General features: G+C 55.4%; 1 protein-coding gene across 5 annotated transcripts in view; it reads left to right on the top strand.

Annotated features, from left to right (window-relative positions):
• The first annotated feature begins 253 nt into the window (after positions 1–253).
• Positions 254–23,722, top strand: part of SEZ6 (seizure related 6 homolog) — a 48,498-nt gene continuing 25,029 nt past the window's right edge. For 3 of the 5 annotated variants that reach the window (XM_056127986.1, XM_056127988.1, XM_056127990.1), the window contains exons 1-3: positions 255–497; positions 22,517–23,173; positions 23,554–23,687. In XM_056127986.1, coding sequence (XP_055983961.1) covers positions 443–497; positions 22,517–23,173; positions 23,554–23,687 — 846 coding nt within the window. In that variant the 5' untranslated portion in view covers positions 255–442. Of the gene's footprint in view, positions 498–22,516; positions 23,174–23,553; positions 23,688–23,722 lie in introns of all 5 variants that reach the window. The other 2 variants (XM_056127987.1, XM_056127991.1) reach the window with 1 other exon arrangement.

The following is a 23,722-nucleotide window of genomic DNA, read 5'->3' on the forward strand; positions in this document are numbered from 1 at the left end:
GTAAGGCACTACTCTGGCAAGGAGCGTCGGGTTAGAACTCCACCTCCTTGGCGGGCTGTTAATGGGAGAGAAGGTGGCGGGCTGGGATGGGCGTGGGCAACGCGGAAGGGCGGGGGCTGCGTGCCCACATTAGCAGGTCAGTCCTTCCCGGGAACTGGCGGTGGCGCGGGGCCCGTCCTCCTGCCGCTGGGTCTTCTGCGCCTTTGCTTGAGACTTTACGGTAAGCCGCTCCTCCCGCGCCCCCGCCCCCAGCCCCGCGCGGCGATCCCGGGCGCCGACGCCAGGCGCTGGCCGTGGTGCTGATTCTGCCAGGCGCTGGCGGCGGCAGCGGCCGCGCTCCCTCTCCCCGGCCGGACCCAGCTCCGTGCCCCGCGTCCACGCCCCGTCGAGCCTCCTGCCCTCCCGCCGCGGCCCCCGCCGGGGCGCGGCCACCACCAGCACCATGCGCCCGGCAGCCCTGCTGCTCCTGCCCTCGCTGCTGGCGCTCCTGGCTCACGGTAAGGGACCCCGGCGTCTGGCGGCAGCAGGACAGGGGCGGGGGCAGGGTCCCGGGGGTCCGAGACGGTGGGACCGTCCCGGCGCCCAGCTCCGCGCATCCGGCTGCCCAGCCCAGGCTCCGCGCTCCGCCGGCTCCGCTGTGCCCCACGCCGGCCGGGCCGGGCGGGGCGCAGGCTCGGCGGGCGGGAAGCTGCCGAGGCTCCCGCCATTCGCGCCCGGCGGAGACCTCGCCTTTAATCATCTCCCCGGATCTAATGGGATTTCTCTGCTGCAATTCATCACGCCACCCCCTCCCCGCACACACTCACGCGCTCACCCGCGCGCTGCCTCGCCACACTCCACGCGTCTCGGAGCGCCGGGGCGCGTGCGGGGTCGGGGCCAGGGCTCGGGGCTGCTTGCGGGGCCCGGCCGGGTCCAGGGCCCGCCGTCCCGTCTCCCCAGCCGCCCGCCAAACTTCCCTCCACTTTGCCGCGGGATCCCGGGCCTCTCGCGTCCTCTCCCGCCTGAGACGCGGTCAGCGGCCGGCCGGACCCGTGGTGGGCACGTCGTTCACCTCGTTCCGTCTGGGTGCTGCCACGCCGGAGTCGGAACTTAGGATTCAATTCGAGCGAGAAACTCCCGGGGCTGCGGGGTGCTGGGGAAGAGGGGAACGCTACCGGCTCCTCTCTCGACCCTGAGCTGCAGCAGCTGAGGTGCTGTGATGACCACGCCGGCCGCCCCAAGTCCTTCCCTCCACCCCCGCACCCCGCCCCTCCGCACACCCCAGCAGCTCTTCCTTCCTCCCCGTGGGCTGCAGTCCTGGTGGGTCCCTGTCCACCCGACGTATGGCCGGCTACTTCACCGGAACCGGGTTCCCAACCCTGAGCCCCGCTCAGGCTCTATGCCGGTCTGAAGCTTCATTGTCCCGGGGCGGAGGGAAGCTTAGCCAAGGGAGTGCTGAGAAAAGGGGGGTTCTGTGCCTAGGGAGAGAGGATTTCCGAGTGCCTGCGGAACTCACCGACCTCCGTTCAAACAAGCACTAACCAAAACCACCTAGCCGAGGTCCTTCCACTGGAGTCGCTGGCTGGTTGGGTTCCCTGGATCCTACTCCCAGTGCTCCGTGACCGTATGATTCACAGCGCCTGATGTGAAAGGGGGATAGGTGGGAACGTCAGCCCTGCTGGCTCCATCTTTCCAGGCTGCATCAGTGATCAGGGCAATTGGTTGGGGCCCAGAACGTCAGTTTTCTTGGCTCTGGGGCCGAGGAAGCCCCATTCTGAGCTTCCAGCTCATCCTACACGCCATCAGGTCCTCTCTCAGTCGTCTGGCTGGTCACGCCAGATCTTCAGGATGGCACCAAGAACTCAGAACTGGTGTTCTTTGGGGAGCTGGGGAGAGTAAGTGGGAGCCACGCAGTCTCATCTTAGGCAGGGGAGGGAAGGCCAGGGAGGGAATGCCTGCATCTGAGCCTGCTAGCCTTGCCGGTCCCTCCCTGCAAAGTGGGGCATTGTCCTGGGGTGGCTCCACCCCTGTGCACTGGACAGGTCCGTGGGGTGCATTTGGGTGTGTAACCCCAGCTTCCTGAAGCCTGGCATTGTGGGTGATCATAAGCAAGGTTTAGTGTATCTGGAGTAGCTGTTCAAGTGTATCTGTAAACCAACGACTCAGGGCGAGCAGGTGTGAGAAGCGTGAAAGCCACCAATGGGCAATGCAGCTTCTACCAGAGGGCACCCAAGGGGCCCCGTGGGACTGCACATCTCCCAGGGGATGGCTGGTGGGACCCACAGAGCCTGCTGGGGTGCAAGTATGAGTGTTGGGAGGACTCTGTCTACTCTGAGATCAAGACCCTGTGTGTCTCCTACCAATGTTCCTCCCAGGTCCACCCAGACATCTCTGATCCGCCAAAAGGGTCTGTGGGGTCAGGTATTCGCTCATCCCAGAGGAGAAGCAAGTAGCTATCCTGCAGTGTCAGACTCAGGGATAGGGAATCTGGATCTGGGCTTGCCTAGGTGTGTTACAGTATCCCAGGCATTGGGGTGCTTCCTTTGTGAGCTTGGGCTGCGGGGCTTTTACCTTGAGAGGTAGAGGGCTCAGTCTGTCAGCTTCAGCATCTCAGGCTATGCATTCCTGAATGCTGTGGCTTTGTCATGGAAAATCTTTGCACACACAGGCCTAGGTGCCTGGATGTGGCCCTAGGATGCAGCCAGGAGCAGCCCAAAGGGAGGAGGAGATGGGAGAGGTAGAGAACACCTGCAGGACCAGATCCTGCTGGATCTCGTGCAGACCCTCCACCCTGTTCCTATGCTCAGCGGTCAGGGGAGCCAGGGATGGGGGAGAGACGTGGGGGGGAGGGTTGCTGTTGATCTCCAACTGAGCTCGGCTCCAAAAGGCCACCTAGGGATCCTCCCTACCAGAGGGTGTGAGCCTGCCACAAGAGGGTAGTAAAGCAGTGTGGGAGGGGTAGCTCCAGCGGGGCCTGCTGTGTCAGTTTAATGATTTTTAATGAGCAATTACCTTTAGTCATTCTCCTAATTTCTGAATATCAATAAAGTTAATTAAACTCTGCATGTGTGAACATGGCCTGGGGAGATTGTGAAGGTAAAAGCAGCAGAGACTGGGGTGGGGTTGGGTCTGAGAGGAGACTGCTTCGGTGTCTGGGTGACCTTGGACCCTAGAATCCCCAGCTTTGAACTCAGTGTGAATTTACAATGGGAATGGGGAGGGTGAGGACAGCAAATGGGTGGTTCACTCTGCAGAGAGCTGAGGGTTAGTGACTTGGAAGGCCAGGCCCAGAGGAGGAAGGAAAGAAGGCCTTGGGTTCTGGTTTCTGGGAGTCCCCACTCACATGCTACCACCAGTTAACAAACAGGGGCCCTTGACAAGCAACAGTCACTGTCCTGTGGATCGTGCCTTAGCTGACTGGCTAGTTTTAAGTGGGGTGTGTGTGTGTGTTTGTGTATTTTACAGCTGGACAGGCCCTACTTCCTGTCCCCAAGCCTGGCACTTTGGGTCAGGGAGTAGATACTGGGGACAAGGAGACAGTCTGGATTCTCCTCAGAGCCCCAGAGGTTGACTTGGTGGGGTAGGTAGGAGGCTTCCCTAGGCTTCTGGAGAAGCTAGAGAGCCTACCATGAACTGCATGGGAAGCTGACTTGGCTTCTTGCCCCTCGCTGGCCCCAGCTCTTGAGGCTTGGCCGCCCTGGCAGCAGTCCCAGCCTCCTCAGCAGGGTGGCAGCTTAAAAATGCCTTAGGGACACTGTGGGGTGCTTCAGGGAGCAAGGAGACAGGCACTGGGCTTAATTAGAACTTTTGTGTTCTTCACACCACACCACAGATTCTAGAATGGTGGGGGGTAGGGGGACTGGTATCTAAAAGCCCTTTCTTTAGCCTCTACTTCCCATTTCAGGTTCCAAGCTCTCCAGCCTCTTCCCACCCTCCTTGTCCCACCTCCCTTTCAAGGCTCCATTTGCAAGGCAGGGCTCAACTCATAGATTCTACACCCACACTTCCAGCCTGGAGGAACTCTCAGAGCTTGGTACTCCCAAACAAACCAAAAGAGAACAGGAGTAGAGAGCCAGAGAGAGGCCTCTCAAAGGCCTGGAATGCATACTTTGCGTGCAGGTGTACCAGGCTCAATTCCTAGCACCTCATGTCCCCCCAAGCACAGCATAGGAAACAGCCCCAACTCCGTGTAAACCCCCCCAAAAAGGAGGCAGAAAGAGCCTGTATGTGGAATTAGTTTAGTGAGCAAACCTCTCAGCCTAAGTGAGAGGTTTTAGAACCTAGGTGGTTTTAGAACCCGGGCTCAGAAGCAGAGATAGGACAGTGGGTAAGGCTCCTGCTTTGTATGCAACCAACCCTGTTTTGATCCCTGATATCACATATTGTACTCTCTACACCCTCTACTCACAGTCAGAGGTGACCCCTGAGCATAGAGCTGGGAGTAGCCCAACCCTCAAAACAGAAAAAAATTGAGGGCCTGGAGACATAGTACAGTGGGTAGGGTACTTGCCTTGCACGTGGCTGACCTGCTTTGATATCTGGCACCCCTATGGTCCTCCAAGCCCATGAGGAGTGATCTCTGAGTGAAGAGCCAGGAGTAAGCCCTGAGCACCAAGGGGATTACCACCCCCAGCCCTGCCCCCAAGCAAAAAAAAAAAAAATCCAGCTCCTAAGTGTATGCTCACCTTTGCCCTCTCTGGGTCTTCATTATATGGAACGTTCAATGTCAAGTTGTACTGAGCTGGCAGTTGGTGGTTGCTAAGCATGGGAACACATCCAGGCCTCCCAGAGCTGATCAAGTCATACAGATATCTGGGTGCACAGATTACGGGCATGCTCTCAGGGAGGAAGAAACAGTACCTGCATGGAGCAGGCAAGTAAGAGAAGAGGTGTAGACACGGCAGCTGGCTGCTGGGAGGTAAGGAACAGGCACCTGGGAGTCTCCAAGGCTCCTTCCAGGCTAATTGCATCAGGAAATCAACTCACGAGGCCAATCAGTTCCCCCAACGAACCATGTTCTCAACATCTGGGCTACACTCCTCCCTGAAATTATATTCCCCCTTTTTGCTTTTTGGGCCACACCCAGAAATGCTTAGGGCTTACTCTGGGCTTTGCATTCACGAATCACTCCTGGCAGTGCTCAGGGGACTATATGCAGAGTCGGATTAAACCAGGGACAGCCATATGCAAGGCAAGCACCTTCACCCCCTATACAATCTCTCCAGTCCCTGAAATTCTTTTCTTCCTTCCTGGGCCAACCTTGCTCAATCCACCTCATGCTCCAGGTTTTGGCTTAGCTGGCACCTCAGGCAAATCTTCACATCTATGTGGGGCATTAACTTCGCCTGACTTCCAGCTTACGTTGGAATCTCTGCTGTGTTCCCACCATCCACCTGGCTTCTGCCATTGAGGTACCCATCTGGGGGGGTGGTCCTGAGCACCTGAGCACTTGATGTTCCTCTCCAGAAGCAAGACTGACCCCTGAAAAGAGGCCAGGAAGTCTGTTTGCCTCAGTCCCTCTATTTTGGGCCAACGCCAGTCTTCTTATTTGGAGGAAGTTTAGGGTCAGCTGCCTGTTTCAAAAGGAGAGGTGGGTGCACTGGCAGCTGGGACTGCTTCTTGAAGCTGAGTTTGCGTAGCAAGCACACTATTTTTACATAGATTGTATGTTAGGATTTTTCCCTTCTTCTAACGGTTGGCCAATTATCCCAACTGTAAATTATAGCCTTTACTTAGTTTTTTCCTTCCACAAATTAAGCTGTCATGCCGTCAGCCTGGGGTGGCTTGGGGGTTGGTTGTGATGGCCATTCTGAGAGGGCGAGAGCCTGTCCAGTCACCCCTTAGCACCACCAATTCTTCTCTCCCAAGTGGTACAGAGTCTGGGGCAGGGTAGATATTAAAGACATGTGGAGGGGAGAGGGGAGATGACTCAAAGGACTGTGAACATGCTTTGCCCATATGGGCTTGATCCCCCAAATGTCCTGGTCCCCCTGTACCCATACAGAATTAAGCATACCATTAGGAATGACCACCAGCATCACTGGGCGTGCTCCCTAAATGAAGCAAAACAAGCACAGGTGTAGATTCACAAAAGTAACACAGGTGAATGGATGAACAGTGGAAAAGTGAGGCCTAGATCTCAGGTATCTTAATTCCTTGACCTCTGCTGGGGGTAGGAGTGCCCTCAAGGACAGGTAATGCAGGGGCAACCCCAGATCATCTGGCTTCATAACTACCTTCTTCTGTGGAGGCTTCAGACATACCCACCGAGCTTGGAGGGATCAACATGAAACTTTAGGGGAAACCCAAGCCTGATATGAATGGAAATGTGGAGGCTGGGGTGTGGTCCAGAAACAGAAAATTCATGCCCATGAGCTTTCTACAGCTCCTAAAGAAGAGGTGCTGGAGTACAGTCATCTACTGTTTATTCATTCATTTCATCAATGTCTGAGGTATGAGGGCAGGGGACATAGTTCACTCAGAGAGCATTTTTCTTGCATCTACCTTTAGTAACCACAGAAAACAAACAATAAAATTTATATCAAGGTGTAAAATCTGGCCCAGAATTCTCAGGAACTAAGTCTTTCACATGTTTTTCTATCCCAAACTAACAGAGATTGCGAGAGATTAGCAGTTACTCCTATTTCACAGATGGGAAGACTGAGTCTCAGAGACTCGAATCACTTACTGTGGTCTTCATGGCTAGTAATGATGCCACTCCAAGAACTTGCACATTTTGCAAAACTAGACTATAGCCAGCAGTGTGTCCCCCTGAGCTGAGTCATAAAGCTTTAGTATAGGGAGATGGAGACCCAGGAGAATGTCATTGGTTTAATAATAATAGCAAATATTTGGGCGATAATACAGTAAGTAGGAAGTTTGCCAGGTGCTGTAAGACTCAAGCCATAAATAGTCCCTTCTAGCATATTTCAGATTGCTGGGGGGGGGGGGGTGGATATTGTTTGTTTGGGGGCACACCAGATTGTATTCAGGATTTAGTCTTAGCTCTGCACTCAAGGGACACTCTTCGTGGTACTTGAGGTGCTGGGGATTGAACCCTGGTCAGCTGCACATAAGGCAAGTCTCTTGCCCACTGTACTATCTCTCTGGCTCCTCTAACCATTTCTGATGCTTCCTGGTATATGACTAGTTCTTGACTACTGAAAACTAAGGACTCAGAGAGGGGATAAGGTGTTTGCCTTATTAGCAACTGACCCCAGTTTGATTCCTGGCATTGCATATGCTCCCCCAAGCACGGCCTGAAGTGATCCCTAAGCACAGAGCCAGAAATAGCTCCTGAATGCCAGCGAGTATACCCCCATTCCCAAAAAAAGACATTTTGTCTTGCTTAGTTCTTTGTGGCAAATGAATAAACCCTGTCTGACCCCGGGAAGCCAGGAAAGATTGTGGGCCTGGGAGTCAGGTGAATGTCTGAAGTCCGGGTCAGTAACCTCCCCTGGTTCTTATTCCCCCCTCATCCTTTGGAAACTTTGGTGAATGAGACGATTAGTCCTCCAGGCCTGCTACCCTGAGCTGCCCCCATCCTCCCCTCTACCCACCCCACTCAACCCTAGTCTCCAGGTGGGATGACCTACTTGAGGCTTGTGGGCAGGGCTGGACCCCAAGCCTGGGGCACCCACTCAAGCTTCCCCCACCTGCCTACCTGCTGCCCAGCTGCCAGGCCCGGCTGGTGAGGATCGATGCCGCAGCCGCTGGCAGTGTTGTTGGCCATTGATTGTTGCGATTTCTCGAGGGCTCTGGCGCAAACAAACCTGCTGCTTCTCCAACAACAAGCAGGGTTTATAGCTGCAGACTTTGCAGCCTTGCCGGATGATAGGCTGGAGGGAAGGGGTGGGTGGGGGGTCCTAGCTGAGCCCAGGGACAAGGACTGCAGGAAATGTGAAGGCGCTGAGTGGGCTGGGTGAGGGAAGGCGAGGGTGGGGGTGGGGGAGCAGCTTGCCTTGTTGGCTCCAACTTCTGCACTGTGGCTCAGCCATTCTGCTTCCTCTGGACCCAGAAAGCCAGCCAGGGTCCTTCTGCTTGTTTCTGTCACCCCGCCCTCTTCCTGATCATCCAACCCAGTGGGCTCTGTCTCCTTTAAACACCAGCATCCATCAGCAGCTCAACCTGCCCGTCCTTCAGCCACCCATCCGTTCTCCAACGGCTTCTATTCAGCCCCTATCAGGCGCTTTGATAGGCATGAATACAACAAAATCCCGGCCACTCAGGATCCCAGCTCAGAGGGGGAGCCACTGCCTTCTTAATAAACTCAGCGGTGACAGCCTTCCAGCTAGACCCGGGCCCTCTGATATTAATTGTATGAGATACAAATGAGATGTCAAACAGCACCCACATAATTCAGCCACTCACGCCTTTTCTAGGACATGAGGGACTACAGAGATGGCTCTGGGGCCTGGTGTGCATGCTTTGCATACAGGAGGGTCAGGTTCAATTCTCAGCACTGCTGGGTCCTCTGCACTGCTGGGAGTGACCCCTGAGCACTGCCACGGGTGGCCTCCAAAACAAACAGACCAAATGACAGGAAACCAGTTGAGCACTGCCCCGAGGTTCCTGGAGCACAGCCAGGTGTGGCCTTGGTGGCCCCCAGCACTGCAGGGCCTAAGCAGCACCACGTAGCCGAGGCCCTTGCATTGAGTCTGGGTGACCGGATATCACCAGGAGTAGCCCCAGGGTCACCCGAGCATGCTTGGGGAGTCAAAAAAGAAAAAAAAAGGGGGGGGGGGAAGGACAGAAGACTCCTAACTGAAAACTTCTTGGGACCCCAGTCTCTCTTCCATATTATGGGGTTCACTTTTCAGATCTTCGAGTCAATATGCAGGACCAGCCAAGGCCAGCTGCCTGCCATCAAGACTCCTCCCATTTCTCCAGGCCCCCCAAAAGGCAGAGAACAGTCAGGGCCCCTCCTGGTACCCAACCACATGGACTGTAGAATCCAGCAGGGGGGCTCTCCCCTCCCCTAGTTTAGTCCCTAGAGTCCCGACATCCTGACTCCAATTTTTGTACCTCCTTCAGCCCCCCCATATACACATGCACACACACACACACACACACACACACACACACACACACATGCACACACACTCTTCTCCACCTCTCTCCACCCTCAGAACCCTCCTTCCAGCTGTCATCATTGGGCTGAGGAGGGCAGAACTGCAGGGCTCCTGTGAAAAGTATCTGAACCACTGAGCACCCCCTCCCAGATGCTCATTTGAATGCCAACTACCCCCCTTTGCCTGCTGGCTCCCTATTAAAGGCATAGAAGCAGGCCCTGCCCCTTCCTCCTCCCAGCCCAGATCCCTCCACAAGCCCCCAGCTTCGCCCTCCCTCACCGCCTCCCTCCCAGCCCAGCAGCTGAGCGCTAGCTCCTTTGTGCCCCAAGCAGCCACCTGCTGAATGTCTGGCCTGGGTCCCACCAGCCAGCAGGTGCCTAGGGAGGACCAGAGCCTGGGAGGGAGGGAGTATGAGGCATCGGGGAGCTAAGAAGGGCCTCAAGAAGGAGGAAGAACATGAGCAGAAGAGTGTGACCAGGGAGCCGGGACCCCGGGTTTAAATCCAATATCATCTAATATCGGCTTAAAGCTCTGTGACCTCGGGCAAGTGGCAGCTTCTGCAAATTCCTGGTGCCTGTCCTTCATCTTGTGCTGAGTGATGTGGGGTGAAAGGGAATATGGGGGAGTGACCAGAAAACCCAGAAGCCCTCTGAGCAAAGGGGCTAGCTCGCAGGCAGTGGCGCGGGGCTGATGGGAAGCTGGTTTCCGGGGCTGGACACTCAACACGGGGGAGGAGTAAGCACAGCAAGCCCAGTTCCGGAAGGGGAGACCCGGGGCTCAGAAGGATGAAGGGCTTAGGGTACTGCTCAAGCCCCCTGCTCTGACAGACCCCCATCTTAGACCTCATTTATATCCAGCAAGGGAAGCATTGGTGATTTGAAACATCTGGCCTGACAGCTGGCCGGCCCCCTCCTGTGAGAGCACTTCTTTTCTGCTGGTTGGAGGAAGTGGGAGATGGAGGCACCTTCTCTCTCTCTCTCTCTCTCTCTCTCTCTCTCTCTCTCTCTCTCGCGCTCTCTCTCGCTCTCTGTCTCTCTCTCTCTCACTTGCTTTCGTGTGTGGTGCTGAGAATCAAACCCAGAACACGTTCAAGGCAGCACGCTCACCAGCCCAGAGGCACCTTTTCTGGGGCATGTCCAGGCCACAGTGGGATCACGCAAGAGCGGTCACTTGTGCATCTGATTCTCCCCCTCCTGCCTCTACCTCTCAGCTCTTGCCCATCTCCTGGCAGAGCCTCGTCCTAGTCTCCTGGGTATGTCCCTCCTGCCTGTCTTTGTCTCTGTCTGAGACACCTGCATGATGCCCTCAGCCTGGTCCACGGTACCTCATGCCCCTGATGCTGCCTGTGGTATGGCGTGGGCCTTCTCTGCTCAGGCCTCAGCAGAGGCAGCCTCTCAGCTGAAGGCGAGCACGGTGCCCGCCCACCCTGTAGGACCCTGGGAGGTCCAGACCAGGCTGGGGCAAGGGAGAGGCCCGAGATTTGGGAACGTCACAGCGGGGTCCATCTGGTGCTCCTGGGGGTCTCGGGGAGAAGCAGATCACACGGAAAGTAGCATCATCTGTGGGCCTCTGGGACAGCTTTGTCCCTGTGTCCCTGGGCCCTTCTCTCATTTCCTCCTGAGCTGGGTCCAGGGAGGAGGTCCAGCTCCCTCTGGTCTCCCCAATCCCTGCAGGCAGCCCCCTCCACTTTCTTCCCCACCAATCTTGGGCTCCACTGACCCCTCAAGGAGACTCAGAGCTGGCGCTGCTGCTGCTATTTTTAGCATCTCTGCACCCCTCCCCTCCCCCACTCAGGCTTGCTGGGAAAGTAGGGAGAATGTGGGGGAGCAGAAAGGGGAGGGCCTCACAGGCTGGGGTGCTGGGCAGGTCAGACCATTTCCCCTCAGTTCCCACAGGTTGTGCAGGCCCCTTGAGGTAGGTGAAGTTCCATCAACCTGCAGGGCAGGGAGAAAGACTGGGATGCCTGTCCCCCATCCTTCAAGGCAGAGCCCTGCATCCAATTCTCTTCCAGAAACTCTAGCTCCTAGGTCTCTGTTTTGTTTTTTTTTGGGGGGTGCCACACATCTCATGATACTTAGGGGTTACTCTTGGCTCTGTGCCTGGGATCACCCCTGGCAGAGCTCAGAGGACCAAATGGGATACTGGAGATCAAATCCAGGTCGGCCACATGCAGGGCAAATGCCCTACTCATGGCACTGTTGCTCTGGCCCTCTCCCCAGGAGGCAGAGGTGTCATGGAAGGGAGGCACACCTCGGTGAGGTCCCCTCCATCCCAACATCTGCCACTTCCTGGATGGTCCCCGCTGGAGCTCAACTCTGCAGCTAAGTGTCCACAGCCCTTTCCCTCTTGGCCTCCAGCCCCGTGGCGTCCCTTACCCTGCTCTGCGCTTGGAAACTGTCCTCGCAGGGAGGGAGAGGGTGGAAGGTTCAGAGGACTAAATGCTGGGACCAGGAGGAGGAGGGTACTTGCTCTCAGCTCACTATGCCTTGCTCCGCGCCCCCTGCTTCTGTGCTCAGCAGGGCAGGGACAGCCCAGGTGACATCAGTTTGCTGCGCCCCAAATGTTAACAGTCTCTCCGCGTCCTTGCACCTCTGGCCCCCTATGCCCATTGTGCTCCCACACAGGTTTACAACAGCCTCCTGTGTACCCACACACAGCCTAAGTCACAAATGCTGAACAAATGTTGACCAGGACACAAGGAGATGGGCCCAGGGCAAGTCAACAGAGCATGGATCCCTATCCACCAGGAGACACCATCAGTTCTTAGGGTGGGGCACCAAGAATGATGCCGCCATCCACTTCAAGACTCTGGAAAAGGAAAAAACCACAAAGGACCCAAGCATTGTACTATGCAGACGGCCCCTGGGGACAAGGCCAGACCTTGGCAGCCCAGAGCCACCTCCAGGCTGGCGTCCTTCTTGTGACCCTCAACTTTGGCCCCTAAAACAGACACTCCGGGGTCCTTCGGGAGAGAAGTCCAGCTCATCTCAGCACTAAGGGCCAAGGAAGCCTGGGGGTCTGGGCTGGGGACCCCTCCACCCCCCTCTATTCCTAGCCAACACCCCCATCATCTCTCCTACTCCCAGCTGTCAGAAGCGGCCACTGGGCAGAAGTCACACCAGGACTTGGGGGGTCCTGCTGCCTGAACTAGTCCTTCAATAGGCTTCAAGGGGCCTCCAGGCTACCTGGACATGGGGCTGGAACTGGAGCTTTAGGACAAGGGCTGGAGAGGGGGCAGCACCCCAAGATGTGGGTCTGGGATCCTGGAAGGCAGCTGCTCTGTGGTCCTGGGGCCCCAGGGCCCTGTCTTGCTGGGCTCAGACTCAGAGGAACTGTCCTTGGCAAGTGCCTGGAGTAGGGTAGGGGGCACAGGGACTGACTCCTCCTCCTTAGTTCTGTCCCTCGCCCCAGATTCACCTGTGGTCTGGGCTGAGCTGGCCCTAGTACTTGCCCCAGGAGCTGTCTGTCCCAGCCGACACTTCTAGGGTTCCCGTTTCCAGAAACGGTCCCTGCAGTTCACAGGAACAGTTGCCCCCGGCAAGGGAGCGGGTCTCAGCACCTAGCTCGGACTGCGTCTCACCCGTGACAGCCCTCCCAGAAGCGGGGGTCAGTTCTACAGCCTCACCTCAGCCGCCATGGTCAGCTCCCGGCCCCCGCCCCCACTCACCCCGCCCTGTGCCACCTGCCTAGACCAGGGGACCAACTGAGGACACTACAGGCAGGGCCCCAGGCACAGGTCCTGAGGCCAACAGTCCGGCAGGAGGGGGAAAGGGCCTCGGGAAGGTGATGCTGCAGCAGAGCTTCATTAATCACCTCTCCAGCCCCCAGCGCTGCAGCAGTGAGACCATATTAGATTTTAAATTGGAAAGCAGAGAACGTGGCACTTAGCCGCTAGCTCCCTCTGGCCTGACCACAGTCTCCAGGGAGCAGAGGGTCAGCCAAGCCACCACCCAGAGCACTGGCCTGCTCCCCCTCACTCAGGCCTTGAGCTGCTCTCCAGGCTACCCGACCCCAGGAAGGATCAGAGCAGAGGGCAAAAGGGCTGGAGTGGTAGTACAACAGGAAGGGTGTTTGCCTTGAATGCAGCCAACCCCAGTTCAATCTCCGGAGTCCTATATGGTCCCCCAAGCACTGAGAGGAATAATCACTCAGTGCAGAGCCAGGAGTAACCCCTGGGCATTGCCGGGTGTCACCCAAAAAGTACAACAGAAAAAGATGGAGACAGAGTGAAAAAGAGGAGCACAGGCTCCACCTCAGGGAGAAATGCACCCTCTTCAGGGAGTAGGAAGCCAGGGCCCAGTGTGTGGTATCCACGGACAATGTCAAAGGTCATGGAGTCAAAGCCTCTGATAGGACCTGGACGTGACAGAGGTGTGTGTGTGTCCAGTTGCTTTGTGCTGCAGAAATTTGGATCCCAGACTGTACAACAGGCAAACCCACCTCAGACCCCTTTTGTGGCCCCTTTCCTTCTAACTGGGATGATTCTCCTTGCTTCTCACCCTCAGTTTCCTCCTACATACAGGGTCAAAAAACTGGTTTTCAATTACCGTAGACTCTGGTCACATGGCCCATATTGGCCAGTCCCTGTGAGGACTTGCTGTGGCCCCATGCCAAGCAGCTCTACTCTGAACCCCCACCCCCACCTCACCCCTTGCTCGAAGCTAGGCGGTAGGTGTGGACATGTCAACAGAGCACCCTAGGCACGTCCAGGGGACAGTCCCCATGCCCTGGTCCCTCCCTAACTAAACCCCAGGAGCTTCCATCTCATGTCCCAATTTCCGGGACCCAGCATCTCTAGGGGTGCTGCCGCATGAGACTCAGAGACTCAGCTAGAACATGTTTTCAGAATCATAGAAAATTCTACTCCATGCCCTTGCCTTGGGACTAACCCATCTTCTGGGTCTGAATTAAACTCACCAAGCTGGCAGCCTGGGGTGGGGGTGGGGGTGGGGGTGTTGGGGTGTACTTTTTCTGAGGACCATGGCCTCATCTATCAAATAGATAAGACAAGTTTTTGGTTTGGGTTTTTATGGGGGGTGGGGTGGGGAGTCACACCCAATGATGCTCAGGGCTTACTCCTGGCTCTGTCCTCAGGAATTATTCCTGGCGGTGCTTGGGGGACCATATGGGATGCTGGGGATAGAACCTGGGTCGGTCACATACAAGGCAAGTGCCCTACCAACTATACTATCTCCGGCTCCCAGATAAGTTTCTATCCCACAGAGCTCTTCAAGGGCTACGTGGGTTCATTTGGAAATGCACTTAGAATAGTGCTGCCAGGTGGTAAGTTCTCAGTCTACAGTGGCCTCTAAGGGCTGAAATAATAGTACAGTGGGTAGGACATTTACCTTGCACATGGTTAATCTGGGTTCACTTTCCAGCACCACATATGGTCCTCTCAACCTGGCAGGAATGATCTCTGAGTGCAGAGCCACAAGTAAGTCTTAGGCACTGTCAGGTGTGGTCCAAAAAACAAAACCAAAACAGGGGCCGGAATAAAAGATAGTACAGCAGGTAGGGTGTTTGCTTTGCACACGGCCAAACCAGGTTTGATCTCCAGCATGTCATAAGGTCCTCTGAGGACCTCCAGGAGTAATTCCTGAATGCAGAGTCAGGAGTAACCCCTGAGCATTGCCAGGTGTGACTCCAAAACAATAAAACAAACAAACAAACAAACAGTAAGACTCCTTCACACTCAGGGTGCTCTGGGTCTGGCCTGACCTATCCTGGTCCTGAGATTCTTTTGCCAATTTGCTGATGGAGAGGATGGAGACTCGGCTTGGGGAATGGTCTGGGGAAGGGGCTCAGCCTGCTAGGGGTAGGACCAACATCAGGTGGGCAACTCTTGGCCAGTGTCCATTCTGCCCACTTAGGCTCCCTTTCTCTGACAAAAGAGATAATGAAGTGGGTAAGCAGGCTCTTGTTTTGTACCCAGCCAACCCTGGTTCCATGTCTAGTGCAGCATATGGTTCCCTGAGCCTGACCAGGAGTGACCCTGAACCAGGAGTAATCCCTGAGCAACACCGGATGTGGCCCCCAAAAGAAAAAAGGGAGGATCCTAACCCTCAGGAACCCCAAGCCCCTCTTTTACACCAGGGATGGTGAGAAAGATTTCTACCCTGAAGGTACACTCCACTTGGTAGCCCCGAAGCAGTGGCAGGCTCGTTCTTCAGAAGAATCCAGACTGATGTTTCTGATCCTCAATATTTAGCATCTGAGCCTAGCCCAAAATTTGCTGCATGATCTAGGAGGCCCCTGGCTCTGTTTTCCTTTGCATGTATACTACCTTACCTGAACCCTGATCTGTCCAAGAGGAGGTCCCTCCGACACAGTTGTGTCCCCAGTTCAGCTGTCTTGCCTGGGGTTGAGCAAGAGAGAGTGGTGAGGAAGTGGGAGGTGGGATACTTGGTGACAAGGAAGATGCATGGTCTGGGGCTAGGAGACCCTGCAGCTTGTACAGGCGCATACTCAAAGTGCCAGTTGGGGCAGGACTGAGGCACTGCTGAGGGTGAGCATCCAATATCCTCCCTGTAGGACCTGCCACTCCTCTGTCCTGTCTACCCTGCCACTGGCCTCAGACTCTGGAGAGCAGAAACCTCTCAAAGTTTGCAGAAGGCAGAATCCCAGCTTGGAAACTGCCCAGAGCACCCCCTGCACCCGGCTCAGTGTGTGGACAGAGAGCTCCATCCCTCTGGGTCTTTGTTCCCAGACACATTATTGAGGACTCACTGGGAAGTGCCCCCAGAGGCTAGCAAGGGGTTACTGTGCCAGGCAGGGATAACCTCTGTGTCCTCTGTAGTGGGGATAGGGCCCCAGAGGGTCTGATAGGATGTGGGGTCTGGAAAGAACACATAGGGAGAAGGGGAAGGCAGAAAAGGACCCTTTGTGGGCATCTCTGCACATCCTCCAAACCATTCTCTGGGACCCTACCAGCACTGGGGTCCTTGGGTAGTGGGTCCATGTGTGGAAGACAGGAACCCAGCACTTCAGTGAAAGGCTACTGGAGCAGTGGATGGAGCTGAGCGGCGGGGTTCATCCTAGGCTTGCCCCTTGCAAGCTGTGTGACAACGGACAAGTTACTTAACCACTCAGGGTCCCAGTTTTTTATCTTTCAGGATCGTAATGAGTCAAACTTGCCTAGAGTAAGGTGAGGTTAAGAGATTCTATGTGTGGGGCTGAAGCAATGGTACAGCAGATAGGGCATCACCAGATGTGCCCCCCACCCCCAAAAGAGAGATTTTTCTGTGTGGGCCAGCAAGAGAGTTCAAAGGAGCAAATGCATTAGCCAGACCCTCAACTATGATCCCCAGTGCCACATGGTCCCCCAAGCACTGCCAGGAGCAGCCCCAACACCAAACCCTAACACAAAGCGCTGATGATTCCAACAACAAAAATCTCAAAGACCAAAAAAAAAAAAAAAAAAGAAATAAGACGTGAAGGTGCTGAGGGCCTGGCTGCTGAGGGTGTGCACTGAGCATAGCCGCTATTTCTGGCCCCAGAGCCCAGCCTCCTGTGGGGCTTCTACAGCCTTCCCTGTTGGGATAAGTAGGTGGAGGAACTGCAGCAAACTTAGCTGAGAAGCAGGACATGCTAGGGTCATTGCTTCCTCAACACATGGCTTGGAAGCCTCTAGAACTGGCCCTCAGGCATTCAGTGTGGCCAGCCGCCGACTAGCTGGGGTCCCTGGTTCAGGGGACACATCTGGGTCCAGTGAAACTGTCACTGTGAAGACCAGGCTCTGACTCGGGGAGGGGGGGGCCATTCTCACTCCCTGGACCCCCTTCCCTCCCTGGGGACCTAGAATAATGGGGGTCTGTTAGGGGCCAGGCCCTCACTAATCCCCTATTAAAACTTGAAAGGGGCCAGGGAACCTCCAGAATAAACTCATTAACTTTTATGGGATAATAAATGGATCCCATTAAATTCTCATTCTCCCTATGCGGGGTGAGCTTAACCTCTGCCACCCCCAATGGGCTCCCTGCTCACTGGATCACCCCCATGTACCTGTACCCAACCAATGTCACCCCCTCCCCAGGAGACCTTCTCCTGTAGCAGGTGGGGATCAAGCCTGATCTCATCTCAGGATTAGGGACCCCAACCGCTCCCTCCACTGTCCTGCCCTGTCCTGTGCCAGCCTGCCAGGACCCCGGGGCTGAGGTCTAGGGTGTCAGCTCTCTGCCATGTTACAAGGGGACAAGCGGACCCTCCCACCCCTGCAGAGAGCAGGGGTGGGGGAAGCAGAGGCTTGTTTATCTGAACGGGCCCCTTCAAATTTAGGATTCCCTCCTCCCTTAAAGAACCAGGCAGGCGGGCAGCCATCCGCTGGGCATGGAGACACGTGGGAGTCGCTGTAACAGCAGCACCGCAATGGGCAGGTGGGCTGGTGGGCTGGGACCAGTATACCCAGTCTAATGGCTGCCCCTCCACAAAGCGTGGGGCCTCCATACACACCAGGACCCGCGCCTCCTCCCATCCAGCGGCCCTGGACCCCAGCCGACTCCGGGCCTCACCAAACCTCAGTTTCCCCATCTGTAAGAGACGCAACCAGAACTAAATGGTATGCAGAACACCCGGGAATCAGGTTGCTCCTAAAAAGCGAGCTGGACACCCTTCCCCCACGGAGGTTTGGGGCAGGCTAGGGGAGTACAGGGCGGGGAGGAGAGGGTGGGTCGGGCGGGCGTTCCCGGGGAGACCCGGGCTGCCGCTGGGGGAGGGGGGCTCCAAAGGGGGGATGGCACAGGGGGGTTGCGCGGGCCGGGAGGCGGACTGGAGAGAATCCACCGGGGAGGCATCCTGAATGGCTCATTAGTGCCGATGAAAGCCTTTTTTCATTTCGTCTAAATACTTTAAACAGGGCTCCCTCCGATGTCTATTTGCATAGCTTAAGAGCTAATGCGGGGGGAGGGCCCGGGAGCCGGGGCCACGCAGGGGGTTGGGGGGCTGGCGGGAAGCTCCGGGCTGCCTCCGTGCCGGGGACCGCCGTGGGGGAGGGGAGGGGTGTTTCCCGGCGGGAGGAGGCGGGAAAGCAGCCGTGGGGGCCGGAGGCCGCTTGCACGCAGACCTGCGAGGTCTTTGCGAGGGGCTGAAGTCCAGGTAGTGCTTGTTTTACGAAGCAGTGCTTCCCAGCGGGGTGCAGAGGCGCCCTGGAAGGAAACGCTTCACCCCAGGCCTCCCCTGACTCCAGCGGCAGCTTCTCGCCCAGGCCCCAGGAAGCCGGATTTAGAACATTCAGATTCTCTTGAGAACACTCAGGAAGGCCTGGTATTGTTTTGTTTTTCTGGGGGGCAGGCCACATCCGGTGTTTGAGGAGCTGCTTCGGTAGGTGTCACAGGAGGCTGTGATGACCCGGGATCAAAGCTGGGGTTTGTGCATGTGTAGCATGCACCAGAAAGGCCCACTGTACTGCTGAGAACACACACAGGAGGATTTGTTCATGCTCGCATAAAGATAATAATCATTCTTACCAGGATTATTATTGGGGCCCGGGGCCTCGCCCTGTGCGCTTCATTTTTTTTCCACCCTGTGCTCTTGAGGAATACTCCCAGCACCGTTCTGCCCATGCAGAGCTGGGCCTGGAATTGGGGCCTCCTGCAGCAAAAACCGCTGCTCCGTCCTTTGAGCTATGGCCCCTCACTGTGACCTTTAACTGGTAGAACAGATCATTGAATTCAGGGACGTGGGATTTTTACTGGGGCTTTTGTTTGTGTTGCCTTGGTTTGGTTTTGCAGTGTCAGGGACTCACACATTCAAGGCTTGTGCACGGCCACGCCACTGACCCAGGACCCCAGTCAGGCGCCCCTTTCCTGTAGAGCAATGTTGTTGGGGTTCTCTGGACCCCCACAGAGTGTTTCCTGAGGGCCCAGTGCAGGCTCAACTTGAGTTGTTCAGGTCAGAAACTTTGGTCCCAGCTCTGCCTCCCCTTCTGCATGAGAACTAGGATAAGGCCATTCCTCTCTCTGTCTTGGTTTCTGCAATAGGCTGAGGTTCCCTGCCAGTAGCTCCATTCCCAACCCTCAGTGAGAAGGGCCTGTGTGGAATGACAAAGGTTTTTTCTTTTTCTTGTCTTCTCTTTGTTCCAGGGAGGCATTTTGCAGTGAAGAGCACAATGGCAGGGACCAAACCCAACACCTTACACACACAAGGCATGTGCTTTACCCCTTGACCATAGACTGCACCCAGAGTGAAGGCTTCCATGCCAGACCATCAGAGGTTGCAAGCCCCACTCCCGCACCGTGAGAAGGGGTTGATCCGCTAGTCACCTCGGGCTTTCCTGGGAAAGAGTCATGTGGGAAAAAAGATTCCATCTTACAGAGTTCAGTGCCAATGAGATCATAAAAATCCTGGACATGGCCTGATGTGGTGGCAGGCAGACAGTAGATATCTGATCAGAGTAGGCATCTGGGTCTCCCCATGCACCCCTGCTTTGCTCCTGCCCCTGCTCCTCTGTCAGTCTCGTACTCTGTCACCCTGAGGAATGGGGATGGGGAGGGAGGTCCTAAGGCCTCCACAATTCACCCCAGGGATCTAGAGACCCCCTCTGCCCAGAAAGGGCTTGTCTCCTGGAGATTACCTCGCCTCCCTGTCTGTGGGTGGCACCCTCCGGGGCCAAGTGGCAGCTGATTGCAGAATCAATTTGCTCCTTTGATATGCTATCTCGATCCCATTTAACCAAGTGCTCAGTGCCCCCAGATAACACAATCAGTGCAATCGACAGTGACAGGAGGTGCCCATTAGCTCTGCTCCATTGCCCAGCACCCACCTGGCAGCCAGTGGGAGGAACTGTGCCCGCTGTGGTCCCTTCCCAAGAAAGAGAAGCTCTGAAGGCCTCTCCCGGTGCAGAAGCCCCGTGTTGCCAACTCTAGCAGTCCTGACTCAGGGTTCTCTCGGGAAAGCCTGGCAAAGATTGGCCGTGGGAAGGGAAAGGTCCTTCCAGGGCCAGCCTCTGCTCACCTGGTCTGTGCCTCTGGGGCATGAGCAGATTCTGCCTCCCCATCAGGCCTGTGGTGAGCACTGCCCGGACGTGCCATCGCTGACTCAGATCCTGGCTGGCCATCTGCTGGGGTGGGGGGAGCATGGGTTTGGCTGGGTGTCTCGTTTGGGCACTGTGTATGTTGTCACTCTCTGGCATGGAATGCCAAGGCACAGATGGGTGTTTTTAGTTGGCATCTCGGGAGACAGGGCTTGTTCCTGCTTCTTGGGACCGTAGGGCTTCAAGGTCCCTCTGACCCAGAGGAATGGTGAGTCCTCTGACCCCTGCCCACCCCCTCTACCCCAAATTCCTCCCTCCTCCTCTTTGTCTGACACATCAGCGCTCCCTTGGTCTCTTGAACAGAATGTAGCCCATCTGCCGCATCCTCACACATGCCAATCCTTGGGGTGGGTGTGAGGCTGAGGAATGACAGCCCCATCACCAGACATGCCGAGGAGCCGACCTTCTCCTGGTGAATGCTGCTGCCTCGTTACGTTTCCCTCCAAGTCCTCGGCAGCCATTTTGAGAGCTGTCAGGACCAGAATATCCTCTTGGGCTTCTCGGAGTTGGCAAAATTCTGTGTGAGCAGATCTTGGAGACAGGATCCATTGACCTTTTTTCCTGGCAGTGAAGGATCTGGCGAGCCTAGTGGACCACAGGCGGAAGATGCATCATCTCCCTGGCTATGTGCTTGAATAAGAACATAATCAATAGCAGAGGCACCTCAGACCAGCATCAACAAATAACTGTCATCCTTCATAGCTTATCTCATCAATTGGCAGAGGTTGCTAGCCTAACTGTTGAAAAAGAGTCTAAAGCTCCAATGAGAGAAATAAATGAAATGTGTTAACAATGTGTGCCATGGACTGGGAAGTAGAAGGGTTGTGTGCTGAACTGATAACCTTTCTTTTTTTCTTATTTTGGTTTTGGGGGCACACCCAGCGATGCTCAGGGGTTACTCCAATCTTTATACTGAGAAATTACTCCTGGTGGTGCTTGGGGGGGCACATATGGGATGCCAGGAATGGAACTCTGGTTGGCTGCGTGCAAGACAAGTGCCCTACCAACAGGACTATCTCTTTATTAGCCCCTGATGACCTCTCTATCCCAGCTTTAGACCCTGCCCTGACTAGGGTTAGAAGGAAGGAATAAGAAATTCAAAGAGACCTACTACATAGGGAAGGGAGATAATTCTCTCTTTCTCTCTCCCTCCTTCCAATCTCTCTCTCTCACTAATCCTAAAAAAGAACCCCGTTTTACATACAAGAAAACTAAGATTTAAAGAGTTTATGTTCTTTGTCAAAGTCATACAATCCCAAAATGACGGATTTGAGATTTGATTCCCTCCATCTGCCTTACTCCAAAGCTTGGCTTTTTCCCCATTGTGCTCATATTACAATTGTAGAAGGGTCAAAAAAAATACAAGAGTCCAAAGAAATCATTTCTGAGATGGATTGAGGGCCCAAAGGGCTGGAGCAGATGCTTCGCATGTCAGAGCCTATTCAATCCCTGGCACCACGTGGTTCCCCAGAATAGCAGGGACTAACCCCCAATCATTGGGAGGTGAGTATATCCCAAGTACCATCAATTATGGTTTTTCCATCCCCACACAAAAAAGAAAGAAGGGAAAAAGAAATGGGGCTTAACGGAACCCTAGGAAAGATGTCATGTACCCAGGAGGGGAGATAGAATAAAATCCCAAGCAGGAAGCATTTCCTGGGACTAATGGCGAAGCAGTTTCCTCTTCAGTGAGACAAAGCCTTTTGGCTACATGAGGGATGGTCATATTGATGGGTCATCTCAGTCAGAGAAATCAGGCTTATTCACCTGGAATGCTGTGTTGGGAAGGATTCTAAAGTCAAATCTGAGATTAGCAGGAAATATAATAGGAGAGAGTCACGTTCACCTCTGCTGTCGGAAGGAAAGGGCTAATTCAGGGGCCATCCTGGAAAACCATGTCACAGTCTCTCTCTTCAACTCTAAACTCCTCTGGGTTCAGGCTAGAGAAACAGTACAGGGGGTAGGGTACTTGCCTTCCACGCAGCAGACCCAGGTTCAATCCCCAACACCATCTATGGTTTCTTGAGCCTTTTCAGGAGTGATTCCTGAGCAAAGAGCCAGAAGTCCTGAGCACCACTGGGTATAGCTTTAAAACCAAAAACATTAAAAAAATAAAATAAAATTTCTGGAGTTTTTTTTTCTTTTTGGTTCACACCCAGTGATGTATAGGGGTTACTCCTGGCTCATGCACTCAGGAATTGCTCCTGGAGGTGCTCAGGGGACCATATGGGATGCTGGGAATCAAACCCGGGTCAGCCGCATTGCAAGACAAACGCCCTACCCACTGTGCACTCGCTCCAGTTCCAAAATTTCTGGAGTTTTGATGACCTCCACCCCACAAGGCTCTCTGTTTAAGAAAGATGGGGTTCACACGGCCTGCACTGGGCATGCAGTCATGCATGGGCCTAGGGAGAGCCTCTGACCCTTATTATTTCAGGACTCTTCTCTGAGGCCCCAACCCTGGGAGAAGGGCAGGTCCCAGGCATCGAGGAGGTGGACATGGAGCTGACCGCAGCCCCCACACCAGAGCAGCCCCAGCACGGCGTCCACTTCATCACAACGGCCCCAACCCTGAAGCTGCTCAACCACCACCCGCTGCTTGAGGAATTTCTACAAGAGGGGCTAGAGAGGAGCCAGGAGGAGCTGAGGCCAGCACTGCCCTTCCAGCCTGACCCTTCTACACCATTTACCCCAAGTCCCCTCCCACGCTTGGCCAACCAGGACAGCCGCCCCGTCTTCACCAGCCCCACTCCAGCCATGGCTGCAGTGCCCACCCGGGAGGGACCCTGGAGCCCCAGATCAGAGCCCCCTATGCTTCATCTCACAGCCCCCTTCCCTCCAGGGCCCAGCATGGCAGTGCCCACCCTGGGCCCCGGGGAGAGGCCCAATACTGCCCCCACTAGCAGAGCATGGACACCAACCCAGGAGGGTCCTGGAGACATGGGCAGACCCTGGGCACCAGCGGTCATGCCCCAGACCACAGGGCTGCGGATTGAGGGCACCATTGCCACTTCAACGGCTTCGGGGGATGATGAGGAGACCACCACCACCACCACCATCATCACCACGACGATTACCACTGTCCAGCCACCCGGTCAGCTGCTTACTGGTTTACAGATCTGGAAATGGGAATGGGGGAAGCTCTGGGGCCCCCTAACCTCCTTTCATGTCCATGTGCCAGTCTGTCTTGTCCTTTGGTAGCAAGTGTCAGGCTGTAGGAGGGAGGTGGGCTGGAACCAGATAGACCCGGGTTCAAATCCCAAATGAATGCAATTCTGGGAATTCTAGTTCACCTCTTCTGAAAAATAGTGCTACAAAAACCTGCTCCATTGAGCAGCTGTGAGAACTGAGAGAAGACTGCACACCGTAGGTGCTCAGGGATAAACCTCCCCCACCCACACGCACACACTCTCCAGCCCGCGTTGGACATTTTCACTGAGCTGGTTTACCTTCATGTTTTCTCCTGTCTCCCAGGCCCTTGCAGTTGGAATTTCTCAGGCCCCGAGGGCTCCCTGGACTCCCCCACTGCTCTCAATGTGCCCCCTGATGTTGGCCTGGACTGTTTCTACTACATCTCCGTCTACCCTGGCTATGGTGTGGAAATCAAGGTGAGTGACCTGGTTCTGATCAGGACAGCACTGCG

Source organism: Sorex fumeus, unplaced genomic scaffold (assembly GCF_029834395.1).
Source record: "Sorex fumeus unplaced genomic scaffold, SorFum_2.1 ptg000063l, whole genome shotgun sequence".
NCBI lineage: Eukaryota > Metazoa > Chordata > Mammalia > Eulipotyphla > Soricidae > Sorex > Sorex fumeus.